The 12,908-nt window shown below is 38.5% G+C and overlaps 1 protein-coding gene across 1 annotated transcript; it reads right to left on the bottom strand.

Annotated features, from left to right (window-relative positions):
• Window positions 1-176: 176 nt before the first annotated feature.
• ganc (glucosidase, alpha; neutral C) lies at window positions 177-12,803 on the bottom strand. Its single transcript, XM_085257394.1, has 25 exons — window positions 12,655-12,803; window positions 12,229-12,291; window positions 11,830-11,932; window positions 11,554-11,681; window positions 11,156-11,332; window positions 11,046-11,049; window positions 10,883-10,952; window positions 10,615-10,711; window positions 10,327-10,504; window positions 10,090-10,234; window positions 9,757-9,992; window positions 9,544-9,670; window positions 9,203-9,282; window positions 8,774-8,917; window positions 8,444-8,540; window positions 8,235-8,336; window positions 7,792-7,966; window positions 6,480-6,548; window positions 6,225-6,289; window positions 6,050-6,126; window positions 5,898-5,972; window positions 5,693-5,806; window positions 4,151-4,263; window positions 3,895-3,998; window positions 177-1,381 (listed from the first exon to the last, which is right to left on the bottom strand). The coding sequence occupies exons 1-25, from the start codon at window positions 12,681-12,683 to the stop codon at window positions 1,275-1,277; spliced, it is 2,679 nt and encodes an 892-aa protein (XP_085113520.1). The 5' UTR covers window positions 12,684-12,803; the 3' UTR covers window positions 177-1,274.
• Between the last annotated feature and the right edge of the window lie 105 nt (window positions 12,804-12,908).

The raw sequence follows: 12,908 nt of genomic DNA, 5'->3' as shown, positions 1-12,908 counted from the left end.
ATTCTCAATGGAGATCAGCATTGAGCAGTCTCAGCATAACTGGAGCAGGCTAATGCTATGGACAGCCATCCGTTTCGTTAAACAGAATAAATAATAAACAGAGCACCACATGCAACAAATTATCATAGTAATTTGGTGGAGATCCAGCAACAATAAAAGAGTTAGAAACATCAACATCCGAAGCTGCACATCACTATTTATTCAGTCAAGCTTTAGAATTAAAAATAACTTGTAATTCATAATTGTTTAAAAACATTCAATAAGAATAAAAGATTGCATTTTTTTTTAAATATTTGTCCTCTCAGACCAGGATTCAGTCAGCAAAGCTACAGGGACAAGGCAGTGTCAAGATAAAGTACAGTACTCAAAGAAAACCATGTGCCAACATGTAATCATAGGACAGTAGCATGAATGAAATGAATGAAATATTTTTAGATAGTCACCTAACGTCAGGGTTCTTCTGACATCCTGACTGTTCGGGAAATGTTTTTCCCCGTTACTTTTATGTTGCTGGCAAATCTTTTGGATTTGGGGGCTAAGAGGATTCGGGACTAAACACTGATGTTTATATATATCCATGATCGCCACTGATTCTTCTATTGTGGTTCAGCTAAATTAAGGAGATAAGGCACTTAGGCTGTAGTTGATAAGATTTAACCTCTAAAGAAATGGTGTATAAACTACACATTGTAACAAGAATTTAAAAATGTACATACGATGATTAAAAAAATAACTATATTCTTCTTCTTAGAAAAGCATCTATTCAGTGGATATCTCCAATATTTCCAAGTATTTAATTTTTTAATTTATAATTATTTTTATTTCTAATTGCATTTGAACCACCGAAAACAGGAGACTGTTTATACAAATGGCTGTGATTCTTTAGTAGTTAATGCAATCTATGTAAATGACTGCACAAATTTCAGTAGAGCATACACTTTGAGTCCATATTTATCACATGACCACAATTTCAATAGGTTATGGTACACAGAAAAAAACTGGATTTATCTCAGTGTCCAAAGATTTATGGATATTATTTTATAAAGTGATTAAAAATTTGTGAAGATTTTGTTTAGAGCACAGAAATGAGCATAAGATCTGAATGCCATCAGTGTCCACACCATCAAACAATTATCAATTTATTTTTCAATCAAATGTATTCAGATAAGTTCTGTAGTTGACCGTTATTGAAGTGGGTAATTTAACTGGATCTTTTCTTGATAGGATGAAGAAATCCAGATGAAGAAACTCAATCACTGACATGTCCACAATCATCATATCTGTATTTCCCAATCCATCGCCACTCTGAGGTTTACACTGTTCACAGTCAGCTTGCAGCAGGTTTCCATGTACTGAAATGCAGCTGAAATGTCCTTAGCACCTGGTGATAAAAGGAAAACGGTGATGCTTTACCTTTTTAGAGTTTTTTTTAAATCGATACACAGATTAGGGAACAAATTCCTCAGATTCCAAATGTTTCTATTACAGCTTTCTTTTCTCCTTTGGAGTAATTAAAGCATACACTCAAACCATCTTTATGGCATGGATTCAACAAGGTTCCTGTGCAATCTGTTACCTATGTAAACTCATTTATATTCCCCGTGTGCTGCCCGGGTTTGTTTTTACTTTTTGGTGAAGTCTGATCAGCTTTAAAGTTTGCCTTTTGTTAAATTATTCAGTCAATGTTGTTCCTCTAACCCTTATACCCCTGTAACCATCACAGATGCTGTCGTCTGAAATGTGCATTTGATAACACAACACATCAATCAATCAATCAATCACTCTTTATTTATAAAGCACTTTTCATACAAAAAATGTAGCACAAAGTGCTTTACATAGTTAAAAGCAGCCCACCCCACCCTCCAACTCACTCCCCACACTCTCATTAACATAAATGATTACACACATATCCCCCCCCCCCCCCCCCCCCCCCCCCACTCACACACACACACGCGCACACTTAAAGAGTAAAAATTGGGCTGGGTTCGCATGAGCCAAGTGAGGAAACACTATAACAGGGAGCCGTCTGCACCGGGAGCCGGTCACAGACCACAGCCTCCAGGCTGGGCACACAGCAGGAGGGAGGCAAAGGAGCCCCCCAGCCAGGCTGAGAGGGTATACTCCTCTGTCATGCCGAGGATACAACTCATTAGACAGGACAGTTTTCCCATTTGCCACAATCCAATTTAAATGAGCTTGGAGACAGAAATTGAAGCAACATTACTAAATATTTAATGTCTTTTTTTCTTTACATGGAAGAAATGTAGCTGCTATTTCTGGATGTAGTGAAAGAAAGTTGGTGAAACCACTAGCAATAGCAATAGCAACTGGGTTATTTGTCTTTGGACTTGACCAATAGATTATCTGAGTATTTTATTGCTATTATTGATTTCACCCTTTCTCACCTATTTGCAATTTTACCTTTAAAAACATACGATTTCTAAGTGTTTGTGCAATCTGGTACCTTTTTATGTACTGTTTTTACCCAATCACAGGATGAGATTTGTGGGGGGAAAACAGAAGACAAACGTAACATTACAACCAGTTTAACATGCCAAAATTAACTCCACTGTGCTATTTAACCTCCATGTTTAATATGAAATTATGTCAAAATGCAACAGCTCAAAATGCTGCTAGTTTTAAAAAATAGATACATATTTTGCTCCAGATTGTTAGATTCCTGTTATAGTTTGTTTTACTGACAGACAGCATCACCTCGCTCTCTTTTACGCACCTCTGCAAATCTCAGGGAAGGAAGTGACCCTGTCCCATAGATCTGATCCTGATATTAGCAGCAGATTTTTGGAGTTTAAAAGTTATTAATTTTGTGAAAATGACCCCCACTGTCACGTGTTTTACAGCATCATGGGCCGCAAGTTCTAACTTGTGAATTATTCAGTGAGTTACAGTCAGGTTATGACTGATGTTTTTCAACAATTGCACAATCAGCTCTAAAGCCAACAACCCGTCCACATAAGATTTATTTAGAGACAAATTTACAGGGAGGATATTAAACTACAGGATGTCACAGACATCAAAAAGTTGATATAAGAAGGTTTAAATCTCAATTCTGTTATTTATTATTTAATTGTTTTCATAAGGAAACGCTGGTGCATGTTGACTTGTCTATGTCACATTTGCTGTTGTGGAACCAGGATTGCTGAAAGTGAATTTCCAATTTTATTGTTTGTGACTGATTTCAAGATGCAGGGGGGATACTTTTTTCTTCCCACCAGGGAGAGGGAGAGACATGTAGAGTATATTGCTGACCTTTCATCAGTTAATCTAATTAGTTAATGAGTGTTTTTATACTTGCATGAAACAACGTTTTTGTCTTTTGTTGTCCTGCATCTCAACTTTTTGAAACATCAAATATAAAATGAGCAAATGTTGTTTTATCAACTAAAATACTTTAATAACTTAAAAGTGCATTTGCTTTGTTTTTGCTTCTTTGGTTGTTTTTCTAGAATAACCTGGTTTCATTTACTAAAATAATGTGTGTGTGTACCACAGGGAATAAACCTGCAGAACATACATGCAGAGGAATATACGAAACTAAACAGACAACAGGAAGGCAGTAGGAAAGGTCGGGTACTAAATATCGTTTTACTGTTTACAGGCCACAACTTACTTCAGTGGCAATAAAATCCAATTGCATTCAAGGACAATAAAATGCATTCTTAAATTATTTACTGATGTTAAAAACACACATTCCTACACAGATATATCTCAAAAGCCAACCAGAATAACATGACACACAGTAACTGCATGTGTTATTTGACAGTGGTTGTTTAGGAGGCTTGTTCTCTGGAGTCATGCTGGTATAAGTGGGTGTTTCTTTTATTGTGAATGTCAGTTATCCATAAACCTTACATCAATGCCAGATCTCCTTACCTGATGCATGCACAATCACTGCGGACGGTTTGCTCTTGACCCCCAGGATGGTGACCGACTGTATGACTGTATTACAGTCAAACGTTCCTTCTTCACTGGCAGGACTGAGACAAGCAGCACCAAAAACAGTAAATCATATTGTCACGAGTTATTCTTCTTAAAAATATTTAATGTTATTTTAACATGACAAACAGTCTCTCTTTTTCACACGTGGCATAAAACTGGAGCCCATCTTGGAAGTGTGAATGTGACTCACCGGCAGAGCAGACGGCCTGACAGCATGCTGAACCTGCGCAGACAGAAGACCTTTCTGTCACGGTATCTGAACGAGTGGCCGTCATCCAGGTACAACTCACCATCAGCAGTGCCCTGCGGAGAGAGGAGATTGCAGTTAGGGCTTCACTAATTAAAAGATGCAAATGTCACAATTTGCATAAAAAGCTCCCAGTAGTTGTAGCTTAAAGATTTGGCATAATAAAAACTCAATTTTAATAAGTATTAGTTTACCTTCAAATCTTTGAGCAGGGACTGAAATAAACCTGTATACAGACAGCTTCTACCTTAATTAGCATTGTTGAATACAAAGAGTTTAGACATGTGCAATTTCTTTCCAAAAGGCTGAAATTATATCAGTGAAAAGAGCCAAAGGCAACAAGTTGATACATTACACACAGTCCTGTTCTGAATTTGGTTAATTACATAAAATAATGCATTTAAATAAATCCTTATTAGCCTGCATCTAATTAATTGACTGATATGCACCATGGCACAAGTCTCTGATGAAACACATTGCATAATATTATGAATATGACGTAAACACAGACAGTTTAGCAAACGTGTACATCAGTGAACTAAGAAAATCTTGATTTACATAGACAGTAATTATGAACAAATACATGATCATTATTGATGAAAATGAGTGAATTTGAATAATTGTTCTGTTATTAGTATAACTATGTGAGACTGTAAAATCATGTTTTTAAAATTAAGTTAAATATTAATAGATAACAATGACCGGGAGAACTGAATGAAATAAGTTAAAAAATATATATATTTACAATTTATAAAAATAAAAAAACATTTTAATAAGTAAGTATATTATTTTATTTCCATTCTCTTTTACTCAGGTAACTGTAACTGTAGGTTTTGAATCATGACTGAAAGATATTTATGAATTTCTTACTGAAATAAATAGAACACACTGATTATCTGTTTTTCTAGTAGTCATGATGTATAATCCATTGTAGGTTGTTATGGAAAATTTTGATCAACCACATGGTAAGTGGTATGACTTGTTTCTGCCAATGAAAAAAAACTTTTTTTTGCAAACCATAAGTCAAAATTTTTATTGTCTCACATTTTTGACTTGTTAACTTAACTGTATATTCCAAGTGGTTAAGTTGAAATTTTGAGACAATGACCCCAAATTTTGACTTACGTTTGGCAAAAATGTGTTTTTTTTTAACAGCAGAAACAAGCTTTTATAAAAATTTGGACAAGTACTTGTATAGAGCTTGTGGTCCACAAACGTTTGGCACCCTCTGGTGGAATTGTTTCTATACTAGCATCTGGACCCCAAAGTAAAACCTCAGGAAAAAAACTCAATACATCTGTAACCACTGCAACTGAAACATACTGGAATCAGTATTAGAAAAAAAGGGACAACAAAAAGGCCGTAGATTAAATCTTTGTGTGAAATTCAGAGAGCGAAATTCAGGCTCATGGAAAAAAAATTTGTTTTATCAGTATGGAAGTACGATCCCATCGGTGTAGGATTCCAGTATCCTGCACAAGTTACCTGAGAGTTTAAAGCCACAGTAACAGAGAGGGGGAGCTGCCGAAGCTCAGCAGTGCAGGAGCAACTTCCTACTGATCTGCAAACTACCGAGCCACCGCGCTGGAATACTGGAACCTGAGCAGAGGAAACATCAGAGTCAACTGACAGATAACAGATCATCTGACTTTAAAAAAATAACACACGTAAAATTGTCGTCTAAACTTACCGTGTCCAGGGTGACAGGAAGACTTAGAGTCCTGCCTCCTTTGTATACCAGTGCAGAATGGATGTCATACCAAATCTAAAACAGACAAAAATGTGAATAACATCCACAATCAAGTGTAACATGACGATATTTAAATATATATAACACAGTACCTCGTCAGATCCAGGAAGTAAGACTTTGATTTCTTGGATGCCTGGTTCAGTTACAGGACAGGCCAGCAGTGCTCCTCCTACATAAAATGAAGGAAAGTTTAACTAAGAAAAAATGAAAGTGCAATAATTCCAGGGTACACAGAGAAATCATGTAAAGATGAAAAGTTTTTATCACCAAGCATGTAATGGCTGTCCACACTGAAGGTGCTCTCTTCTTCTGGGAACTCCACCCACAGAGGTCTGTATAGTTTTAAATTGAATTAGAGGCCACATCCAAGTTAAACTAGCTTTAAAATGAGAGCCTTCTAAAGTGAACATCAATAGCATGATGTTCCCCTGATCTCGTCTCCACAGATGTAATAATGACTTAAGTTAACAGAGCTGTAGTTGCAGCTGCTATATTTGAACAGTAGATAGCACCAGGACTAACCTGAGTGGAGGCAACGCAGACGTGTGAGCCTGGTGAAACAGTGTGTACCAATAGGGCAGCAGACTGTACCTGAGAACAGACAAAATGGACTCTGGATTATGAGATAGTCAGACAATAAGCGTTTCACCAAAAGCAGGAGAAACTAATGAAACATGTATATTTGTATCTTGTCCCTCATGTTGACATTTACTTTAAAGCTACGGTATATACACTATCACCACTAGAGGTCAGTAGGTTGCAGACCGAAGTCAACTCTCAATTCAAATGCATACATTTCATTTGAATTGCATCCTAGCTACGGTGGCTGCTGTAGGACAAACATGTTTTAGTCAACCAAGAGACATCAAAAACATTCAATTTAGAGTGTACCCCATAATGGCTGTGGCCAGCTGGTATGTCTCTTGTATTCTTTGTATAAAAAACATTGTTGTACACACTATATTTCAATGTATTTGAATAATATCAACACTTGGCAATACATTAGAAAAGAAAAGAAATATGTGTCAGTAGTCAGGTTGTCAGTCCACTCTTTACCTCAGCTGTCAATGCCGGATGAGAAGCAACCATCTTTATTTACTCGGTAGGAGGCTGTAAAACTTTGTGAAACAGCTTCAATACGAGTTAACAAGTCAGAACATCTCACATCTGTCCGATAACAGCGATACTGAGGTGAGTTGTCGAGGATATCCTGAACTGTTAGCCACTGTTAGCTGCTGTTAGCTGGCATTAGTAAAACTGTCTTTGAACTGGATCTAACATTGTTTTCGATTCACCGAATGTCACATCCCAACAATGTTTTTCACAACCCTAAAGCAGTGGTCCCCAACCTTTTTCGCGCCATGGACTGGTTGAGTGTAAGACAATATTTTCACGGACCAGCCTTTAAGGTGTCGTGGATAAATACAACAAAATAAAATGATACGACCAAGACAAAAACTGTGGTATTTTGTAAATATAATAATAAACTCGAATTCACTGTGTAATTGTGTAACTTTATTAGCAGCGTCCTCCTGAAATGCACTGACAATATTGAGAGTAACATCCTTCTCTCTGCCCCTTAATGCTCTCTGGTCACTATGGTGACGAGTAAATAGTTCTTTCAAAATAAGACACAACTACAACATGGGAAAAGACACAGGGAAACCGAGTTAACGATAAAAACCCAGAGAATCACAAATTTCACACCCGAGCCTCAACTCTCACGGACCGGTACCAGTCCATGGGCCAGGGGTTGGGGACCGCTGCTCTAAAGGTTATGTTCAATCTATACATGGTGTTCAAGTAACCGACACTGACACCTCTCTAATAGTACCTTTGTTGGATTACAGTGCGGATTGCTGCAGTCACCTCGTCCCCAAAAAGCCAGGGTTCCCGACGGTTTGTCACATTTGCAGAGTGACCGCGGAAAAATGGCTGCAGGGCAGCCGCCTGGTACCAGCGCACCAGCAACTCTGGCTCTGGATCCTGGATGAACCCACCAACATCAGCTGAAACACCAAAAACAGAGACTAATGATAAAGAGCAGGACATGACAGTATGCAGTAATATATCCCATATTTACTGAATATATAAGCAACTACTCAACTAGATTTAAGTTAAAAGCTAGTAGAGTGTGTACTTCATTAATATCTCTGCACCTACAAAAGAAAATTACACGTTGGCTGAAAAAGAAGCATTAACGTCTCTGTCTGACTAGTCAATAATAATTCTGTTTAGTGTTTAAATAATTTAATCCATAAACAATAGTGTCCTCACCTCCACAAAACGCTATGCCTGCCAGACTCAGGGACAACACCATTGGAACTGAGATCTTCAGATACTCCCAGTTGGCAACATTATCACCAGTCCACACTGCTCCTGTATCCCAAACAAAGCCAATTACAACAAATGGCACAGTTAAGCATGGATATGCGGAAATATGGAGAGGATGGAAGCATTTTCATTTTCCCATTTAAATAGCTTACCAAGTCTCTGTGACCCTGCAAAGAAAGAGCGCGAGAGGACGAACGGTCTCTCTAAGCCACCCGAACGAGTGATTAGACCCTCCACTGTCGCCATGTGCTGTTAAATAAAAATATTTTTTAAATTATTTTGTTTTTATTATACAGAATGGGCCTGGAGGCTTTACTCTTTAAAAACTGTCTTCACAACTTAACTACTCTGGATGTTGATAGATACTTTTAGAGTTACTTGAAGGACAAAATAACATTTTTCCATCAAGAGAAGAAAAACAGATTTTTTTTGTGCTTAAAGTAACAAAACACATCAGGCCTTCCCTTTAAGAGATTGCTTACCTGGTAAAAACCATACAGGTTGTGTAAATCTCTGTGTTCCCAGTCCCCACAATGCACTGCATCCTTCGGCATCGTCAGCTCTGGGCCGCTGAACACAGATGGTTCATTCATATCGTTCCACACAAACAACGAAGGTGTCGATCCCTGTATCATAAATAAACACCATCACTACCGTGTCTTGAGCAGACAATCTCAGTATTAGGTGGATAAAAAACAAATAATATGAGATGAAATCTTTGTCAAGGACTAAAGCATTAAATTATTTAAGATGCTTTTAAAATGTTTCATTTTATTTCACGGGTACCACAACATAAGGAGAGAACACAGCTTAATTATTCTTCAGCCTTTTGCTGCTCTGCTCTGGTCCTGAGTAGCTTTGCATTATGCATCATTTCTGTTTAAACATGGCTGATCCCTTCTGAGCCTTACTTTGTATTTATCCAAGCCGAAGCATCTGGAGTACCATGCTCGAGTAGCTGAACTGCTGAAATCAAGGTAGGAGGATTCACCTGTAAGGGAAGTTAACATAACTCCATTTACAAAGAAGATGCATATAACAACATCACGCATACACATCAAGTACATACAGTGTCTATTAAAGTGGACCTTGATGCTCATTTATTTTTGGACAGTAGAGTATCTCTGCATGATCCACAGTATAGAAAAATCTTATTTATCCTATTCTGGACCTTGGTGCAGCTAACATGTTAACACAAGTCCAGCATATGTCACATTTGTTAGCATTAAACAGTAGATTTTTTTCCCATTACCTGGCCAGCATGAGCCCTTAAAGATCTGTCCTTCTCTGTCCTTGACAAAATGCCCTCTGTCTCTGGCCTCACAGTAGAGGGACCAAGAAGGATCAACCTTAATGTGTGGATCACTTATAATGACCAGCTGAAGAGATATAACAGTAAACATCTTAACGTATCAAAGTAAAACAATTTCTCTAGATGATGCATGTTTTGCACTGTAAAACTGACCTTCCTGTTTTTCTTCTCCAGGTGCTGCTGCAGCTTGGCTGGTTCAGGGAAATGAACAGGATCCCAGGTAAAGTACCGCTTCCCATCTGTGTGCTCAATGTCCAGCCAGATGACATCGTAAGGAATACTGTGGCGATCAAATCCAGCATCCACAGACTTCACGTCAGCTTCATCAATGTAGTTCCAGCGGCACTGGTGGTACCCGAGGGCAAACAGAGGGGGCAGGGCTTGATATCCTGACACAGGGAGGACAGACAAGTAAAGTTTGAGTCTTTGAGAGCTTAATTTTATTTTTTATTTTTGGGTACCATAATTTCAGAGCCACATTCTCACCTGTCAGCTGAGCATACTGGGCGAAAAGTTGCTGTGGACTGGGCCCAAGCAAAACCATGCAGTCAATCATACCACTTTCTGACAGCCAGTGGACATCAGTCTGAGGATCAGCCCGCCTCCGTTTAACTGGAGGGGTTTCATCCTCCTGTTTGAGACAGAAGGTTACTGAGCAGTAGAAAAGTGTCTTTTTGCTTCATGGTCACTGTAAAATACAGACAGCACAGAAACAAAGGTCACCTGATGGTCAGAGTACTGAATGTTTATAAAAGTCTCAGATGCATTCAGCCAAAATACACCCAGAGTCCTGTCTGGCTTGTGGGCCACCATCAATGGCACAGATCCATACAGTCCGAGACGACTGTACAGTGGATAGGCAAAAACATCCAAGTTGTACAGCCGGTAAGGCTCACCATCTCTGTGAAATGACACACATTTTTTAAAAATTGTCAACTCTCTCTCCTGCCTGCAGGATGCACAGATAAATTACACTCTTACAAATGAAGACACAAACACCATCGCGTGTACCTCGTGTCTCTGAGCTGCAAGTTGTCTGCGTGTTGGGGTAGACCATACACATGCCTGAACCCATGAAGACAGAGGTCTGCTCCAATGCTGCTGGGACCTGAAGGTGCACAACACGTGGCTCTCAGTATAAAGTTTAGAGTACACTCTGTTCCTTGATTATTAAGCTCCATAAATGTACACTTGCCTGTAATTTATGATCATAAAAATGTGAACACAGTACACCAAACTGAGATAGTTGCTGGTAAGATATTCAAGTAGAGGCACAAACCATTAGCCTTGATATCCACAAACTGCTTGAATGTCTCCTTCCATAATGAACTTTTCCGCTCGTCTTGAAGCTGAAATAAAAGCAACAAAGAACAATGGCATTCACAGACCTGATTAAGCTTCAAAATTAAGCTGCAGTTTCAGATGTGCTTCTATTTTCTTACCTCGCTACCGTGACATGTAGCCGCGCAGAAGAATACAAAAAGAAAAGAAATGCAGTCAGCTATATGATATAAACAAATTCTTCTGCACATCTATTTCTTGCAAATCTCACCTGGGTCGATGCTGCAGTCTCTCGAACCACAGTTTGTCCTTAGAGTTGAATGTGACCATCACTTCCTGCTCACACAGGATCTCCAGTCGGAAAGGAGAATGCCACACACGGAGCTGATAACGTCCGAAAGACCAAGAAAACGTGACTGAGTCCTTAGTCTGTTTCTCCACTCTTAATCTACCAAAGGATGAGGGGTAAAGGTCAACTAATTTCCAGTTGCAGCAATCCTACAAGTTAAACCTAGATCTATAAACTTGTCTTTTATTGATATGAACAATTAATAATTTCTGTCACAACCGCAGAAGTTCTTAGGCTGTCAGAAATACTAAAGGGGACTGGATTTTAAAGAAGTGCTGGTGTAAGATGACATCATAATATAAAAATGATACATCGCTTACTGTTCACATTGTGGTTCCCCAGATAACACATCTGGAACTCGATAGCGTGCCTTAATAGGCTGGAATTCATCTATTGTTATCCTTACAATGCCGGGTTTGGACGGGGACAAAGAAAGAAGCAGCCTGGTCTGTGAAAAGAGTAAGCTTATAAAAAAATCCCCTCCTCTTTAATTATCATTCACAATTTTGGGCATAATCAAAGGTCAAAACATTGATCTGTGCAGTCTAAATGATGTTTAAACTTGATTAAAGAAACTTTTTAAAAGTAACACTAACCTGCGAGTCTCCTTCCAGCAATTCAAAACATGCCCCCTTCTCTGTGAGCACCATAGTGTCCAAAAGAGCCCGATGCTGCATGTTTGCACCCTGGATCTGCCGCCTTAAAAGCAAGCGAAAATAAAAGTCAGTGGTGAGATTAAAATACTTTTCAATTTTAGAGAGGTTTTAGAGTTAGAACAGATTATTACGCTTACTTAGAAAATTCATCTCTTTGTATTTGAGCCACACTCCAAATTCATTCTAGTAAGCTACCTTTTAAAAACAGTTTAAACATTTCTGTTTATTCAATAAATTCAATTGTTTATATCAATTAAGTTATTATTAATCTCCAGCTCTCTTTCACAAGTCCAACAAAACACAATAAAATCACTTTAACTCTGAGGATGTCCAACACACCTATAAAAAGCAACATCACCGCTCTTCTTGAACTTGCCTTCCCCCTCAACATTAGGGATAACACTATAAGAGAAGCAAAAATAAAGTGAAATACACACACTTATACACGTAGACCAAGGTGTTCAAGACAATTGGGGCATGGAAAGCACCAAGTATCAAAAATGGTGGTTAAACTGTAACCTGACTGCACACATATATAAAAGTCAAAAACTTCCCATCATTCAAATATTGCCAAGCACCTTTCAGTGACCTAAACAACAGCTGCCATGTATTTGATAATAACTACACAGTAACTACATGATTGTCCTACTTTATGTTGCTTTCTTCATATAGGTTCATTGTGAAATGTCAAAGGTCAACATAAGAGGGTGGTCTTTGCAACAGAGCGGCTGGAAAGAGCATGTTTATATACCCATATGTCTGTACCTAGCAAGGGTTTGGCTCACTTCCGCCATTTAACGCAAAGATAAGACAAAACCTTCGGTCCTTCACAGTCGGGGTGGTCTCCGTGTTTGAGCACAGCTACATTTGTTTTCTGTTTAAACCAGGAAGAGCTTCCTGACAGTTTCAAATCGGGAAACAACACGTAGAGAAAAATCTGTCTCAAGATACCGCTACGTACGTCAACCTTCATTTCCGGTTTGGATTTCCAAAATAAACCCCCACTGAAGCGAACAGGC

The sequence above is a fragment of the Mchenga conophoros genome, linkage group LG19, assembly GCF_057382185.1.
Source record: "Mchenga conophoros isolate Kocher_MC1m ecotype Shallow Benthic linkage group LG19, M_conophoros_male_GT1.1, whole genome shotgun sequence".
Taxonomy (NCBI): Eukaryota; Metazoa; Chordata; class Actinopteri; order Cichliformes; family Cichlidae; genus Mchenga; species Mchenga conophoros.
Note: the sequence above shows the minus strand (reverse complement) of the source record. Positions and strands in the feature narration are given on the sequence as shown.